General features: G+C 45.5%; 1 protein-coding gene across 1 annotated transcript in view; it reads left to right on the plus strand.

Moving 5' to 3' along the window:
- Nucleotides 1-19,376, plus strand: part of gpr158b (G protein-coupled receptor 158b) — a 53,986-nt gene that overhangs the window by 4,092 nt on the left and 30,518 nt on the right. The window contains exon 2 of the mRNA XM_063220487.1: nucleotides 2,103-2,208. Within this exon, the coding sequence (XP_063076557.1) occupies nucleotides 2,103-2,208 (106 nt within the window). The remainder of the gene's footprint in view (nucleotides 1-2,102; nucleotides 2,209-19,376) is intronic.

Raw genomic sequence — 19,376 nt, forward strand, 5'->3', positions numbered from 1 at the left:
GCATCTCCATCCACACCCTCCTCTTACAAGACCCCGATCCAGGGTGCTAATGTGTGTGTGTGTGTGTGTGTGTGTGTGTGTGTGTGTGTGTGTGTGTGTGTGTGTGTGTGTGTGTGTGTGTGTGTGTGTGTGTGTGTGTGTGTGTGCGTGTGTGTGTGCGTGTGTGTGTGTGTGTCTTTGTGTGTGTGCGTGTGCATGTGAGAGAGTGAGCAAGTGAAGACAGAGCCTCTGTCGAATGGTTGGTTGTGGTGGTGAAACAGAAGGTGTTTGTGCGCTGTGCGACTGTGCTGCCATCAGTTTTGGTTACGAGTCTGTTCTTTTGGACAGCAACCACTCTCAACAGAAGGAGATGTCGATTTGGAGGGAAATCAAAGAGATACAACTGTGTTGCTATCCCACTAAGGTTTCCTTGAGGGTCCAAGCAGAGGGGCTTCTAAACTGAACTTGGAAAATGGATAAATATGTGTGTAAGGATAATCGCAAACGCTGTTCCACACATCCTCCCCTCAGGTGTTTTCTGATGCAACCCAGAACAAATATTAGCACTGTCCAGCTAGCATGTGAAAAACAAGTAGGTGTATCAGCCAGCACCTTATACTGTCATGTAGAATCCACCCAAATGCCTGTCATTCGGAGCTAAGCCTTTCTTTTTATCCCCTTTGCGTTGATATGCCTGTTAGGACTGACTCTCCATGTTTCACATCAAAGACAGAGGCACCACAGCAGAAAAAAAAACAACGGGGTTGGATTCGCTTAACGACAAGCATATGCTGTGCTTTCCCCCATAGCGTCCCTGTGTGGTATTATCTTGCTCATTTAATATCACAAACATGGATTTAGGCTACAGTTACTGCCAGGACAGCAAACCCTATGCATGTGACATTTGGAAATGCGAGGAAATGCTACAAAATACATCGAAAGCCCTCAGCCCTCATTTTGGCCCAACTCATATTTTGACAAAATAGCTGTGAAGTGAAGTGACATGCTTGAATCTGAATATAACACTGACAAACTGAGGCAAATGATACTGAAAACTGCTGAGGAGTTGTTCTAATCTCAGATATAACACTAGCTAGTTGCGTTACAATGCACATATTGGCATTTGAAAAACACCAAATGAAAAACCCGAAAGCCCCTGAGAAACAGGAGGTTGGGATAGTAGGTGTCTGCCAGTTCTCAATTCTTATGCAACATTCCTTTAGTGATACAAGAACCAAAGTACAACCCTCACTCACTCACTCACTCACTGACTCACTCACTAGGCAGAGAAAGTGGCAGTAGTGCTTACCCATCTTCATACACTGTAAGTGAAAAATGACCTTCAGCACTTCTGTTAGTTACTGTAAGAAGGCTGTCCTTTTGAAAAGGCTCGACTTTGGTCTGGCTGTGGTTAGGCTTGTTCTAATGAGAGAGGCTGCAGGCGCACCAGGCTTTATTACAGTCTAACGGCCAGCTAATGATGCCCCATATAGCCTCCCGTATTCATAGCCAAGCCAATGCTGTGAAGCACCAGGTTACTTTCACTTCCCACTGACCCTTTAGAGCTGAGGGAATAACTTTGCACTTACAGAAGGCATAGTTTACAAAGACGATATATCTATGTAAAAAGCATTTGCATTCCAGAAAAGCAATAAATTATCCGTTATTTAATTCTGTTTGTTGTCAAATCTGACAATTTTACAATTTTCAGTGTATACTGTAGTATATGCTACTCCATTTTGTAAAATTTGACATATTTATGTGTAACCTTTTTATTTCAGTAAATATGATTATTTATTGATATATTTTTTTAATGCATGAATGACAAATTAACCTTTTATGCGTCGATTTATAATGTGTTTAACTTGAAAAAGATGTTTTATGCTGGCTTATTTCCAACATGGGACTGCTGCTGAGTAGTGTATTTTCTATCAAGGCCATTGCCTAATCCTTTTCCAAGATATCCTCCCTATATGTATTCATTACTTGGAAGAATTGGAAGCCAGACTGCTAAAATGCCTCTCTTTCTCTCCCTCTCTCCCTCTCTATCTCTCCCTCTCTCTCTCTCTCTCTCTCTCTCTCTCTCTCTCTCTCTCTCTCTCTCTCTCTCTCTCTCTCTGCAGAGGGGTCGTGCGGGTGGATGTGAATCTGCAGGATGTGGACATTGACCAGTGTTCTAGCAGTGGCTGGTTCGCAGGCACCCACCGCTGTAACCTGACCACTATGGAAGTGAGTGCACAAATAGACCATCATTTTCCCTATGATGAATTTGCATACACATATTGCTGCCACAGCTAAACTCTTCTACTTGAAAAATAGAGTATTATTTGACACCAGTAACTCAGTAAATCAGTAACAGTGACACATTACTGAATGTCAACTGTTAAATCTGCCTAGAACGCTCAGTCGTTTTTATTTTAAAATGTCAAATCAAGTGATTATGAAGTATCCTGCAAAATATAGATTTTTTTACCACGCAGAACAGCCATGGTGATACATGAGTACATTTTGTAGAGACACCAGAAAAACACCACCGACTATCCCGACTAGAGAGGAGAGGGGGAAAGTGCATGGAGCTAGGTGTTTACTACAGTGAGTGATGTGATAATTGAATTGGAGTCCATTTTGGTGTCATGACCGAGGGCATATTCGGCGAGGCATCCTCTCATCCGTCCCACTTAGAGCCGGGAGGTGTGGAGGTGCTGCCTGCCTGCCTGTCAGATGGAGAGAGAGAGAGAGACAGCGCTCGCTGGTGTTTTTGGGGTGTGGAACTTGAGACGTCATCTGATTTAAGCTCCATCTGTTTCTCTCCATCTCTCTCTCTCTCTCTCTCTCTCTCTCTCTCTCTCTCTCTCTCTCTCTCTCTCTCTCTCTCTCTGTCTTTCCCTGAGACAGAGAGTATTGATTGAGCCAGTCAGCCGTCATCCCAGGCTTCAGGCTGTGTGTGTGTGTGTGTGTGTGTGTGTGTGTGTGTGTGTGTGTGTGTGTGTGTGTGTGTGTGTGTGTGTGTGTGTGTGTGTGTGTGTGAGAGAGAGAGAGAGAGAGAGAGAGAGAGAGAGAGAGAGAGAGAGAGAGAGAGAGAGAGAGAGAGAGAGAGAGAGAGAGAGAGAGAGAGAGAGAGAGAGAGAGACAGACAGACAGACAGACAGACAGACAGACAGACAGGCAGACAGACAGACAGACAGACAGACAGACAGACAGACAGACAGACAGAGAAGTAGCTGGAGTGAGTGAGAGAATTTCCAACTGACAGAGTGTGAGTGAGTTGGTGTGTAAATGATCTTCTGTGTGTATGTGCATATGTGCATGTGCGTGCGTGCACGTGCGTGTGGCACCTGACCTGCGTGCTTGCATGTGTGTGCCTGTATCTGTAATGCATATTTGTGCATGTCTCCTCTGCGTTAAACTAATGATTAGGTTGGCTTTAGCCCAGCAGACCCCATTTCCACTGAGGCATCTTGTAAACCATGTCTAGTAAAGCGTGTCATCTATACTGTATTGCAGTATGTAGCACTATGTGATGGATGGTACAGATGAATTATTGACCATATGTCTTATCTCACTCCATGCTATGTGTCTTGGGACAGTTTTGTACAAAGAATACCAGCAGTTAGCCCCGTAGTTCCACATTATTTTATAAGTAACTCTATTTTAATGTAATATTTTCCTATACTTTTCTTCTGGAAATGCTTAGTCAATTATTGTATTTTAGGATCAAACGCAAATGCAAAACCTTGAACTCCTCCGAGATGTTCAGGAAGCAGTATGAGCATATTTGGTTGCATGTTGCCTAATTGCATTCCCACATGCTGTTCAGAATGGACAGCTACCTATACCAATCACTTGTTAATCAATGTAGTTCTGTCCTCATGAAGAAAAGAAATTTGCACATGAGCAGAGAAACACTGTATAAATCCCTCCACCCACACACATATGTGCGTGGACAGACACACAGACACAGACACAGACATACACACACACACACACATACACACACACACACACACACACACACACACAGACACAGACACAGACACAGACATACACACACACACACACATACACACACACGCGCACACACGTACGCGCACATGCACACACGCGCACATGCACATACACACACACCACCGTCTTGTTTCTCATGATAATAGTGGTTCATTTCGCCCTGTGTTTTAAAATGTAAATTGCTCTGGTGTTGTGTTGTGTTTTGACAAGGTTGTGTCTCATTTAGCAAACGCATGCTCCACAGGGGTGGGCATCACTCTTCTCCTTTCTGATTTAATGAGGGGCTCTTTGCCGAGTATTACCCAACATGCAAATGCATTTTGCTTTGTGTAGCCTGGCAAGCCACTCTTTTGTGCCGAGCTCCCTGAAGTGCTGCTCCCTGAAGTGTATATCTGCATGCAAACAAGAGTTTTCTTAGGACAGAAAGATTCATAGTCTTGGTCGGTCGGTGTTTTGCCACGCACACAAGCCCAACCGCTGTGTAGGAGCAACATACAGAGAGGGTGACGTGAACAGAGATTCTTGAAGTATAGAGATATGCCAACATAATAGGTTTCTATGGGCACCTAACGTGACCAGGTTCCGGTCTGCCTAAAGGGGCGTGTCATAATGCTCCTAGCATTGAATAGAACAGTCCTTAGGTCTGCCTAGGTCTGCCTAAAGGGGGATTTCCCCCCCAATAATAGAACCCGGAAACAATGGGTCAATGGAACCTCTCTCTCTTTACTCTCTCTGACGTGAATACTAAGATAAGTGTCACCGGGTGTCAATGTCTTCCATTTTACATACGGGGGATGAGGTATTGACATACTGTATGGCTTAAAAGAGTCGTGACTACATGACATTTCCTTTGCGTTGAAAAGACACAGTTATGACAGATACACATTTTTTACCTTTCATATTGAGAAAGTAGAGTCATTTTTACATGACAAATACCAGATAGCAGTAGTTTGGTTCAGACTTCTGCAAGGACCTTCATCTTGGATTAGGTTAGACATAACACTTAATAGTGTTCCTCTTCAGTCATCTTGCAGATTACAAATGGGCTCTGCATCCCATCGCATCCACTACCAGGGAGTAATTAACCAGTGCTCTCCCCATCCTCCTCCATGACTGAGGTACCCTCAGCATGGTACCGTGCCGCCGCACTGCTACCTTGGGGCGCCATTTGGGCTGCCCCCTTGCACGGGTGAGGCATAAATGCAATTTCGTTGTGTGCAGTGTGCAGTAAACATTTTTGTGCTGTGGAGTGCTGTGTCACAATGACAATTGGAGTTTGAGTTTCCCAGGTGGGCTTTCACGCTTTCACTTCACAACTACAATACAGCTAAACTGACTAAGGCCTACTTAGTGTGGTTATAGCCCACAGGGGGCTGCAAAATGAATTGGAAAACCTCAACTTTGAGTTGAGAAAATAAACACACACAGCGTTGCTGTATTTAATTCAGAAAAATGAAAAAAAAAACTATCCACATACTTTATTTGCCTGTCTATGCAGTTTATGGCCAAACACACGTTTTATGCAAGCACATTCTCAATTGTTAAAACGATTCATCAAACTCATTAATTACGATGCAGGCATTTAATGCAGTCCTCCCCGTCTCTGCGTGCTTATTAATTAATGGCTGTTTGCCCCCTGTGCTGGCCAGCTTGTTGACAGCCTCCTCCTCACTGGGCCTGGAACAGTAATTAGAACACCGTGTGGAGGGGCCACGACATTTCCGCTAGTAACTCACCATCACCCCCCCCACCCCCCCAACCCCAAACCCTCACCCCATCCCACTCCAGCTATGGCAGTCTGCCACCCTCACTGACAAGGACAGCAAGGGCATCACTATTTTATTATTTCATTTTTTTTGCCCATGAGCTCTTGCTAGGCCGAACCCTACGTCTCTCTATGGCTTATGCTGTCAGCGGACCACAGAGAACCACTGTGGGATTACACGGCCAGAGATGCCTTTTTTTTAGATTGTTGTTGTTGTCTTTTTGGACTTTATTTGATAGTATAGTGTGAGAGGTGGACAGGAAGCGAATTGGGAGAGAGACAGGGAGGGGTTGGCAAAGGGCCGGGAATCGAACCTGGGTCAGCCGCATTGCAGGCGAGTGCCCTACCGGTTGGCCACGGCAGGGCCCAAAGATGCTTCTTAAGAGGAGCTTTAGGGTTAAGACGGGGGTGATCTTGTCCTGATCACAGCTGTTTCAGAAGTTCATAAAAAGATTTTTTTAAACCAAAAATGAAATGATAGAGACATTTTAGGGGCATGCCACTGAGTAATGTTTTAAAGAAAAACTATTTAGGTTGAAACCATTTATAAGTGTATACCCTCTCTCCGTCTTTCCTTCCATTTGCTTGTCTAATGGTTGCCAACGTACGTTCCTGTTTTTCATCTTGAACACAACCTCTCATGCATTTTGAATGCTCCTTGAAAAGGACGTTACGTAATCTTGCATCTTATATAATTTAAGGGTATGAGGATGCTGTATGTATGTTCTGTAGAGGGTGTTGTAGGTGTATTTGTCACTGTGTGTTTTTATTTATCTCTGATAGGGTAATTTTTATACGGCAGTCCGTTATGTGTGTGCTATTCAGAGGCAATGAAAAAAAAACTTTCCTTATTCCAGTTGCACTGACAAGGTATTACTCTCCTACCACTTACACCGAGCCGTGTGAAATTGCCTCTGCAACTGAGCGCAAAAATAGGGCTTTCATTCAACGCGGTAGGAGATGTTGGCCAAGCACCCAGTAGACAGCATTCAGATGATGAGTTGGCTATTGCCCCAGCTCTCGAGGTTCAGTTGCTGAATCCTCAGGAGCCTCCCACATCCTCACAGGAACCCGTATAGCTGTATGTGTGTACCGCATGGTGCATCTGCTCGGGATATATACAGATGGCTTGTCAAAGGGGTCAAGCGCATTTTCTCAGCGCTTGTGCGGAGTTGTTTTGTGAACCCCAACGAAAGGCGGAAGTCACTGCAAGAGCACAGTGAGGCAGCCGCAGCAGCAGCATGGCTATGAGCAGGGCCGGATTAACGCACAGGCTAGGTATGGCTCCAGCCTAGGGGCCCCCCCACCTGCTAGAGAAATTGCTGAATTGTGACAAGATGCAGTATTGAAAAATGTATCTGCCTTGTTGAGTACAGCTAGTAGGCATGTTATCCTTAATACCTATCACCTAATTATGACGCTGTCTATGCAAATTTGTTGTGAAATTTGGCTTCCGGGGGGGTTTCACAGCAAATTGTAGCCTAGGGGCCCAAGGCCATCTTAATCCGGCCCTGGCTATGAGCACTGTATGTCCTCTCTGCCTGTGAAAAATTAATGACAAAAACACATCAGGAGCTGCCTGAGGAGGAAATGAGGGACTAACGCTACCTTCCTGCCACCTCAGTCAGCCAGACTGGCCACACCGTGGTGGTGGTGACTGCCTGATTGCCTGCCTGCCTGCCTGCCTGCCTGCCTGCCTGCCTGCCTGCCTGCCTGCCTGCCTGTCTACCTGCCTGTCTGCCTTTGCCTGTCTGCCTGCCTGCCTGCCTGTCTTCTTACCTATCTGCCTGCCTGTCTGCCTACCTGTCTGCCTGCCTGCCTGCCTGCCTGCCTGCTTGCCTGCCTGCTTGTCTGCCTACCTGTCTGCCTGCCTGCCTGCCTGCGTGCCTGCCTGCCTGCCTGCCCTGACTGCCTGCCTACCTGTCTGCCTGCCTGCTTGCCTGTCTGCCTGCCTGCCTGTCTGCCTGTCTGCCTACCTGCCTGTCTGCCTGTCTGCCTGCCTGCCTGCCTGCCTGCCTGCCTGCCTGCCTGACTGCCTGACTGCCTCTCTCCCTGCCTGTCTGCCTATCCTATCTGCCTGTCTGCCTGTCTGCCTGCCTGCCTGTCTGCCTATCTGCCTATCTGCCTGCCTGTCTGCCTGCCTGCCTGCCTGCCTGCCTATCTGCCTGCCTGCCTGCCTGCCTGCCTGCCTGCCTGCCTATCTGCCTGCCTGTCTGCCTGCCTGCCTATCTGCCTGCCTGCCTGCCTGTCTGCCTGTCTGCCTGCCTGCCTGCCTGCCTGCCTGCCTGCCTGCCTGCCTGCCTGCCTGCCTGCCTGCCTGCCAGGCATATGGGGAGAATGTAAATATTTATGCTTCCACTTCACTGTCTCTCTGCCTTCCTTTATCGTCCTGCACACAGGGATTATAGGATCAGCACAGAACTCCTGGAACCCGCAGGCTCTGCGAAAAAAAAACAGCTATTGACGAACCCTCCCAAATTATCTAGACACCCCCATCCTCCCTCTCTCATCTGTACCCATCCTACTTTCACAAATGCCTATAGACACACACAGACCCACACTTACTTAACATGTACACACGCACACACACACACACACACACACACACACACACACACACACACACACGCACGCACACACACACACACACACACACACACACACACACACACACACACACACACACACACACACACACACACACACACACACACACACACACACACACACACACGTGCGCCCACACACACACCCATGCACACACCTCCCCTTATGCTTTGTAAGCCTTTAGTTCAGCAGTGCATCCTTTTATAACAAGCTGCTTCTTGACAGGCTGCTAAGTGATATGTCGCCATGTCCTCGTCATCTGGCTGTGCTGCTCCAACCTCTCATCTATCCATGTGATTATCCCCTGTCCCCTGTCCTCTGGTTCTCATGAGCCAGTCTCCTGTAAGGAAGGGGGGAAAACAATTCTAGTGTCCCGAAAATTTACTTTTTGGTTATCCATAGGGCTGTAACGATATTGTATCGAACCGAGAAATCGTGATACGCAGAGTCACGATACTGTATGGCGATACAAGGAGGCAGTATGGTGATACGCCCTTTTAACGTTTTGATAACCATCAGCCCAGAAAACAAACGCATGATGTGTGATAGTGAAGTGATAGTGATTCCAAGCATCATCATTATTATATAGAACCTTTTTAAAATTATTAGTAGCCTCTTGTAACCTATTCTACCTATAAACTACCATAGTTTTTATTCATAAAATGTATAATGTTGGCAAATGTGAAATCGCGGGGTGTATCGAACCGTAGGTCGTAAATCGTGACACAAACCGAATCGTGAGTTAAGTGTATCGTTACAGCCCTAGTTACACAACACATGGCACAGTGGCTCGCCTCGACAGCAGAAATGGTGTGTTTTGTAGTATATCACTGCTGTGCTGTTTTTGTTTTGGTTCTCCGTACAATACAGTAAAACTTCTCCACATACTCCATGGATAGGATGAGGTGTGTAAACTTGCCGGGCTTTGAAGAAGTCGCTCGAGCTTACCGTGTTTTTGTTTTGGTTCTCCGTACAATACAGTAAGACTTCTCCACATACTCCATGGATAGGATGAGGTGTGTAAACTTGCCGGGCTTTGAAGAAGTCGCTCGAGCTTACCGTGTTTTTGTTTTGGTTCTCCGTACAATACAGTAAAACTTCTCCATATACTCCATGGATAGGATGAGGTGTGTAAACTTGCCGGGCTTTGAAGAAGTCGCTCGAGCTTACCGTGTTTTTGTTTTGGTTCTCCGTACAATACAGTAAAACTTCTCCATATACTCCATGGATAGGATGAGGTGTGTAAACTTGCCGGGCTTTGAAGAAGTCGCTCGAGCTTACCATGTTTTTGTTTAGGTTCTCTGTACAGTAACACCACTCCGTATAGCCCATGGATAGCATCAGGTGTGTACCTTGCCGGGCTTTGAAGAAGTGTCGTTTGAGAAACGGTGGATGACTGACGGGTGTCTGTCAGTGTTGTTTTTGGAGCTGATGGATAATGATCTGCATGTTGGCAGCTGACAGTCATGGGTGGGATGACTGTAAATCCATTTTAGTGCAGCGCAGCCAGAGAGAGTAGAGAGAGAGAGGTTCCATTGGCCCATTGTTTCCTGGTTCTATTATGGCCCCCCTTAGGCAGACCTAGGCAGACCTAAGGACTGTTCTATTCATTGTAGGAGCATTATGACACGCCCCTTTAGGCAGACCGGAACCTGGTCGCGTTAGGTGCCCATAGAAACCTATTATGTTGGCATATCTCTATAGAATATCTCTGGTGCAGCCCTCCTCCTCGGTTTGTGTTCCAGTAGATAGAGGTGCTGGTTTATTTATGGGGAAGTGGAGACAGTTGGGTAAAGATGGAGCATAGCCGTTGGATGTCCCTGGAGGTCTGCTGTCACAACAATACAGCAGCAAACAAGAGCCACATGTGCACGTGCACATACACACACACACTCGCACACAAACACATGCATATGTGCACACATTTGCATGTGTGCATGGGCGCATGCACACACACACACACACACACACGTACACACACGTACACACACACACACACATACACACACACACACACACATACACACACACACACACACACGCACACGCACACGCACACGCACACACACACACACAGACACACACACTTAGACACTCATCAAGACACATCAAGGAACAATTTCAGCCTCAAAGATCCACAGAAACACAAACACATTTGAAAGGGAGTGTACGGTACACTCATGCACAGACACACGGCGGGGGGGGGGGACTAAATGCACTCAAACTGTATGCATATTTTTATCTTCAGATACATTAGCCACAACAAAACAGATGCTTGCCATCACTAAACAGCCTCTTCAAACACATACAAGGCTGTTTTCCAAACTCCAAAATAACAGTCACCCCTTATACTTACAGGGCACTGCGCACTCTCGCTCACCTATTCTACTTGCACTGCATGCAGACTCTGTGGGGAATGCACGTACAAACTCTTTTGAAATCCCGGGCCACTAACAAGCAACAATCAAAACACAAGGATGTCTCCACTTTCCAAATTAGGGCCTCCTCTCCACAGCCTGGGATGTTTTACCAACAATAGCTGCAAGAAAACACATTGATTTGAAAGGGCATGCTTTCAGCATCTTTAAAATAGTCCCACGGCCCATTAAACCAAATGCATGTGTCTTTGGAATTAAGCTGCTTTAAGAAAGCTGGACTCAGAACAGCTCCTTCAAATTGCAGTAAATTACCAACTTCTCCCTATGACTACTCCGATTAGAGTAGACACTGTGAAAATCAACCGTACGACCGTAGAGGTTAACTCACGGATTGTTCACTACTCAAACCCTCTGCTCATGCAGAGTGGAATGGAATAAGGAGGGCGAGGAGATGAAAAAAGAAGCTACATATTTGAATCGCTAGCTAAAGAACATCCATCACAAAAATTGTCATTCGGATTATTACCTTGCTTGTGAAAGGCTTGCACTCCACCCCATGGTATAGATGCAGCTTGTAACAGAAGTGAGAACACCACTCACATTGCTGCAGATTTGTGAATAATATTTTTTCATGGGACAATGTTAAAGAGATTTCACTTGACCTGTAAAAGTAACCACATTTCCTTCAGATGTTGTGGTGGTAACCAAGTAGGTAGTACAAAGAAAAGTGTCCCAGGCATACAAATACGCCTGGTAGTGAGACTGACATGTTTTTGGCTGCATGAATACCATCAACACTGGGGAGCTGAATTTCTTTTTTTTTTTTTTTCGGGGGGGGGGGGGGGGGGGCACAGTGAAGAGTAGGACAGGAAATGAGATATGGGGAGGGGTTGGCAAAGGACCCGGACCGGGAACCTAACCCGGGTCAGCCGCATGGCAGGCGAGTGCCCTACCGGATGGCCACGGCAGGGCCGGGAAGCTGAATTTCACCAGCAGAAACATGCATGTCAACATGTACTGTGACTTGATGCAGATCATGATCCTCTCTATGGGGTTTTATCATAGGGATGTACTCACTTTTGTGGGTACACTTTGAGACATGAAGGGCTGTACTGTATTTGGAATTATTTTGAGTGAACAACACATTGGAGCAGTTACATGAATTGTATGCTGGTTACTTGTCATTGTATCAAAGTTACATTTCTCTAATGTTGTCCCATGAAAAGATATACTTACAAATCTGCAGAAATGTGAAGGGTTTACTCATATATGTGACACACTGTATACATATAAGTGCAAGTTATATGTCAAAAGAGATCAGGGTTGCGAGACACACTTAGGCTGACCTTTAGGTGATCAAATCTCTGAGGCAGCTACTTTTATTATGACACAAACACATCTGGCAGACCGTCTGGACTATAGCTGTCTTGCCGGTGTTGATAAGCATTTGACACGAGCATTATGGCCCACCTCTGCAAGAACTCTGTGTGTGTGTGTGTGTGTGTGTGTGTGTGTGTGTGTGTGTGTGTGTGTGTGTGTGTGTGTGTGTGTGTGTGTGTGTGTGTGTGTGTGTGTGTGTGTGTGTGTGTGTGTGTGTGTGTGTGTGTGCGTGCGTGTGTCTTTGTGTGTGTGTATGAACGTTTGTGTGTTTGTGTGTCTGTGTTTTTTCTCTCTCCCGAAAATAGCATCGTCATATTTCAGAACATCATATCGATTCAGCTAAATAAATGACATGCCTGTGTTTAGTTTGTGTATAGAATCATGCTAGGCAGCTAATATTGTACTGTAAGCTTCTCAGTCCTAAGGAGAGTTACATAGTAATCACGAGTAACACGAGCTGAAGTGTGTCCTCCACAGGGGCGCAAGGCATGTAATACGTGTCAAGTATCAACAGTTAAGACGGAGCGTTTTGCTACACATCGATGCATAATGTGTCCATTTGTGGCTGACGTGTCTTCCAGGATCAAAATCTTCCACCAAGTTAACATTTTGTACTCTTTGAAAACTAAAGAGATAACAAAAACAAGTTAAATAAAAAATATGCCCCCTAAACTTCCACAAATATAGTATATTATAATCACACAAGGCTCACAGCATGTTGACATGGCAACATGGTCAGAAAAATGTGAGGCTCCAACTTTTCTCTTACCATGCCAATCTAAGAATGGGCACCTCGTGCAGCATTTCCAATGTGATTAAAGGCCCACTATGCAACTTCCTGCAATCATTCTAAATTCACCCTTTTACTTTGTTTATATGTTTTTAAACCTAAATTATGAATTATATCAGTCAGGAACTTAATATAATATGAAATAGCAAATATATCATCAATTTCAAATTATGATATGAAATATAAATATCAAATGCACACAATATGGGGAAAATCCAAAAGCATTCATAAAATAGGCATCGGGTGCCTACAAACAACGTTGGGAGTGTGTATGTGTTAGGATGCGTTGACCATGTAAGCCCCCTAAGGCCCACACATACTTGATACTGTTCTGCTATGACTGCAGCAGACATACATATGTTCAAAAGGAATCTCATCCCCCATCTTCCATTCCACGGTTATCTCGCCACCCACATCCTTGGCCAGGTGTTGGCCCTCTCTCTCCACTCCACTCAGTACAGCACAGAGAGCTCCACTATCGGTTGTGTGTTCAGAGGGGGAATGGTAAATCTGCTCGCAGAGATTGTGCGTGTGTGTGTGTGCGTGCATGCATGTGTGTGTGTGTGTGCATGTGTGTGTGTGTATGTGTGTCTGTCTGTGTGTGTGTGTGTGTGTGTGTGTGTGTGTGTGTGTGTGTGTGTGTGTGTGTGTGTGTGTGTGTGTGTGTGTGTGTGTGTGTGTGTGTGTGTGCGCGTGTATGTGTGTGTGCATGTGTGTGTGTGTGTGTGCATGTGTGTGTGTGTTTGTTTGTGTGTGTGTGTGTGTAGTGTGGGTGTGTGTCTGTCTGTCTGTCTGTGTGTGCGTGTCCGTGTGTGCGTGCGTGCGTGCGTGCGTGCGTATGTGCGTGCATGTGTCTGTGTGTGGGCGTCTGTGTGTGGGTGTGTGCGTGTGTGTGTGTTTCTGTGTGTTTGTGTGTCTGTCTGTGTGTGTCTCTGTGTGTGTGTGTGTCTGTGTGTGTGTCTCTGTGAGTGTGTGTCTGTGTGTGTGTGTGTCTGTGTGAGTGTGTGTCTGTGTGTGTGTGTGTCTCTGTGTGTGTTTGGGGGTGGCGGTGAGATAAGAGGAACTTCCTCTACTTCAGCAGAAAAATTTACTTTCTCACAGACTTTTTTCCAGTTCCATGGATTAAAAATTCAGACGCAGGTATCTGAAAGAGAGAGTCCCGTTCCGTTTTCACAGAAGTCTCAAGGGATATTGATTTCTCCCTCTCTCTTTCCCCAGAGGCTGGGACTTGTACTGTGGAAGTGTTCAGTCTGTTTGCTGAGCTGCACTGCTATATACTATTCCTCACAATCATTAAGGCCAAATTTAGGCTGCCTTCATTTCCAATAGAAATAAACCCCTTTTGTTTGTTTCTGTGTGGAAGAGGTTGGATGGGAGAGCGTGCCGTGAGCTGCATCCAAAGCTTTGCTCTTTGGCACAGACACAGCTCTCTCAGGTCAGGGTCACCAGGTCCAGAGTAGAGGAGATTTGCTTTGAAGATGCTAACGTGTGATAAATAACACAGTGCAGTGCACACAGTACTCTAGTACCTGACGTTTACCTATTGTACTTGCATACAGACAGACAGACAGACAGACAGACAGACACGAAGACAGACAGACAGACATACAGACAGACACAAAGACAGACAGACAGGCAGGCAGGCAGGCAGGCCGGCAGAGAGACAGACAGACATGCTCATGCTTACAGGCATACCGTCACGCACGCACAAACACAAACACACAATCCATCCACACAACTAGAAAAACAAATAAATAGCACCCATTTGTCATTGCTATTATACAGCACAACACACGGTGCACAACATGAAATTGACTCTGCGTTTAACCCTTGTGAGCTGGGGGTAGCCATGGCGATGGCAATATGGGAACAGCACTAGCAGCTGGTGGATTCAAGCCCAAAGTCTGTTACCGTTATCTGCTGTTCCAGCACTGTCCCTTTATGCTCTCTACGGTATATACAAGCACACACAGTAAACACACACATTCATATCCCAATGGGCAAAATTAAAAATGAATATAAAATTCATGACTGCCAGCCGCGTCCCTATCTTTTTCCACTGATGGATATGATAAGTTGAACCTGACCACAGAATGAGCAGCCACCATCTGTCCAACGCTATAGTCCAAGAGATCTACTGGGAGAAATATCCATTATAAAATTCCTACATGTCCTTGCCAAGAATGAGATCACTCTTGTTCTTTAAACTCCAACAGCTCAGCGTAAGCCAAACATTAATTATGTGTGGAGGCACTATTTTAAATACACGGACTGCAGCAGCAGCAGCAGCAGCAGCAGCACCCATTTTGCTAGCGTTTGAACGGCCTCGTCGTCATACAGCAAAGACTTTCCCTTTCCTCTCGCTGTGAGCTCCAAGGGAGACAGGCTCCAGTCCACAGGGACCGCCTGATTGTACTGCTTTTAGGGGTTCTTGCTTGCAGCTTTATTTATAGATCTGTGTGTGTGTGGCTGTTGTGTGGATGTTAGCTGTCTGCCCGACTCTTTCCTGTTGCATGTCCGAGCCAGACACAGCTAAAGAATGTGAAATGGTACAGTACAGGGGTGGCCAAGTGGGCGATGAATAAGAGAGAGAGAGAGAGAGAGAGAGAGAGAGAGAGAGAGAGAGAGAGAGAGAGAGAGAGAGAGAGAGAGAGAGAGAGTGCTACTGGAGGCACTGGTGGTTTTATACTAGTATAGTGTAGCGTGTTCTGTGTCTAATCTGACCTTCTGCAGTGGTGGCTGAAAAGAATGTCACGTTGAATAGTGATCTACACCAACTGGATGTGGCCATTGCTGCATGCCATTGGCACACTGTACTGCAGTCAGGGCCACAGGGGGGTGGGAGGTCAAGGGGGTATGTTGTCCTGGGCCCAGGGAGATAGGGGGCCCAGAATTGGGTCCCCATTACATTGTATGAATTGGGTTTGGGGCCCTTTCAGATGACTTTGTCCCGGGCCCAGCAAAAGCTGTCAGCGTCCCTGACTGCAGTGCACATCACTGTCAGCATAACTCAGGAGGTAATAAGGATGGAGGCAGATCCCAACACTCACGTTCAGATGCACACTTCCAACACTGTGAATTGCAATCATCTTTGCATTGACAAAGTGTGTTATCATGCACGCTATAGGTCCGTGGGGACATCTGAGCTCATTCAGATATGTTCTGCTAGCTTAACGCCATCGCCCCGGTAATTAGGCAGCTGGCCGAGTGCAATTTAATCTGGAGTTAATTAATTGCTCCTTACTGTAGGGCTGCTGCTTTTAAGTGTGTAGCCTGTTATTACGGGCAGAGCCTTTCATGTTTAATGTATGCCTGGCCTTAACTTTGAATTAAATGGTGGCTATCATTATCATCCATATTTGCTGCTCAAAGAAAAGAGTTGTGCGTGTTAACTTTTCCAGAAGATTTAATTGTTCAGCTGCCCCGCCTTCGAGCGTGAACGGGTTAAACAGCACAATTACTGTGCTTGCACTGCTCCTCTGAACAAGCACAGAAACGGAAGAAAACATTCTCCTCTTGTACTGTAGTACACCAATAATATGTTTCAGCTGCGCTTTTGATTGCCTGTATAGTATTGTAAGCGCTTGCGCTGAGGAGAGGCAGTCGCTCCTATGAGTGATTTATGGGAAGGGGGTATGCAACCAGCACCCCGGCAGCTCCACACAGCCGGCTTTGCTTAATTATTTAGCACACACATCCACAGGCACACTGTAATATACAGTCACATGTGCACGTGGTGGCACGCAAAGCCATGACAAAGCCATCGCTTGCCTTGGCAGGATATGGCACTCTATATAGGGCTTCCCTTTCTTACAGTAGGTGACATATGATATCTCCCATGCCAAAATAACTACTGACATCCCTTACAAAAATCGACCATGGTTTTACTGTAGTAACCATGGTTTTACTATGGTATGTCATGGTTACTCTAAGTACTCTGAACCAACCATAGTACTACTATGGCTTATCCGTGGTTTTTTTTGGGTAACCATGAAAACCATGGTTCCTGACTAACCATGGATCATGGTTATTCATCGTTTTCATGTTTTTTTCAGCATGGTTTGTGACTTTGATTTAAAAAATCATGATTAGTTGTAGGTTTTATGGTTACCCAAATAAACCTGAAAAGTTGTTCAAGGCCGTGGTGTAATGGTCAGGGAGTTGGACTGAAGATCACAGAGTTACAGGTTCAAATCCCACCCTTACCTCTCCCTACACGTTCATCTATGGCTGAAGTGCCCTTGAGCAAGGCACCTAGCCCCACATTGCTCCAAGGACTTTCACCAATACGTGTGCTGGATAAAAAAGCGGTAACTAAGCTAATTTAATGAATAATTATAAACCGTTGTAAAAGCATGGTTAGATTTCAGAATAAAATCATGGTTAATTTTATACTTAAACCATGGTCAAACCATGATTGAACTATAGTTTAAAAAAAAATAAACGTGCTGAACCATACTCAAAAACATGGTTTACCATGGTCGATTTTTGTAAGGGATATAGTGCATTGCAATGCTTTTGCTCTGTGTGTGTGTGTGTGTGTGTGTGTGTGTGTGTGTGTGTGTGTGTGTGTGTGTGTGTGTGTGTGTGTGTGTGTGTGTGTGTGTGTGTGTGTGTGTGTGTGTGTGTGTGTGTGTGTGTGTGTGTGTGTGTGTGTGTGTGTGTGTGTGTGTGTGTGCATGCCAGACGTATGCATGTATGTCAGTGTACATGTGCATGCATACAGCACATGTACAGTACGTACACGTATGACAGAGTGGCAATAAGAAAAGGTGAAAAGTGACTTTTGTATTTATGCCATTTAGATATATTATATATGTGCTTTGTCCTACCTTAAGAATACCTGTGGAGTTTGTGATGAAACACGTTCATGGGTGGTGTGCAGTGTGCATGCAAAACCTCATGTAAAGGTCGTTGCGTGCCAGTGATTCTTCAGCAGAATTACTACGTGCGTATCCAAACACACCAGGTATCCGCAGGGGAGACAGGTGATGCATTTGCTGCCTTTGCCCCACAGATGAAGGTGTATTTATAGTGTCTGTGCCAGAGCGCCACCACAGTGTGTGTGTGTGTGTGTGTGTGTGTGTGTGTGTGTGTGTGTGTGTGTGTGTGTGTGTGTGTGTGTGTGTGTGTGTGTGTGTGTGTGTGTGTGTGTGTGTGTGTGGGCGTGCCGCAGCGTGCATATGTATGTGTGCTCACGTGTGTGTGTGTGTGTGTGTGTGTGTGTGTGTGTGTGTGTGTGTGTGTGTGTGTGTGTGTGTGTGTGTGTGTGTGTGTGTGTGTGTGTGTGTGTGTGTGTGTGTGTGTGTGTGTGTGTGTGTGAGTGTGTGTGTGTGTGTGTGTGTGTGTGCGTGCGTGCGTGTGTGTGTGTGTGATGAAGATTGCCCCCAGGCATTCATAGTAGTAGCAATAGTAGTAGCAGTACTATTGAACTGATAGTAATGGTAAGGCTCTGCAATATATCAAATTATATTGTGATATCAATATTGTTGTCAAACAATATAACATTTCATAATATCAAATTGAAACAATACTTTTGTCATTTGTCTATACTGCCAAAAGGTAGGTTACGCTAAGCACAATACATTCCCCTCCTCTTGAGCACAGAGTAGACTTGCTACCCAACACTCATGCAGAACACCACTGTATGTTTCTCTATGGTCCTCCACTCACACTGCTGAAGGGAGGGAAGATTGTGAATTGTGTAGCACAATTGTTCGTCTTTAATATTATATCAATATTGACTGAAATAATCGGGATATTGATTTTTCTCGTTATCGAGCAGCTGTAAGTATTAGGACTATAGCTATTTGTGTTTTATTACGTACAGTGAATATCGAACATCACCATCTCTTTACACCACCTTCCCCATGCCTTTCACGGCCGCTACCTAGCAAGTGTAAAAGTGTAAACAGATAGGCCTGCTAAGTTATCTTGATTGTGTTCAGCGTAAGTGCTTCCAGGCCTGCTGTCACATCTCCCTGGCTTCTTTTCCGAAGCTGTTCCTGACATTGTTATTGAATTAAACTCCCCCCTCCTGATGAGGGAAGGATCCCTAGTGTCATGTCAGCCTCCTCTCTGTTATCCCTAAGCTAAGGAAAAGCAAAACACTTGACAAACATTGTAGCTGAAACTCAGATATGGTATGATATGGTCCATGGCATAAGATACATACCTACTCTACAGCACCATTAACCCTATCCAGACCGGGCTTTTTTGGCATTCCTGGGACCGGGGGGGGGGGGCTCTTTTGACCCCCCCCCCCTCATAACTTAGGAACCGAATGACGTATGACCACCAAACTTGGAGGGGATAATCTTCAGCCAAAGATCTATGAATGACATCAGTTTGGTGTTATTATTGAATATTATGATGTCATTATGATGTAATTTCCTGATTGTATTGCCCAAAATGTCACCTTGATGTATTTTCCATTTAACTTGGGTAATGCACATCAATTTTGGTTATTATG

This window comes from Engraulis encrasicolus, chromosome 16 (assembly GCF_034702125.1).
Source record: "Engraulis encrasicolus isolate BLACKSEA-1 chromosome 16, IST_EnEncr_1.0, whole genome shotgun sequence".
NCBI lineage: Eukaryota > Metazoa > Chordata > Actinopteri > Clupeiformes > Engraulidae > Engraulis > Engraulis encrasicolus.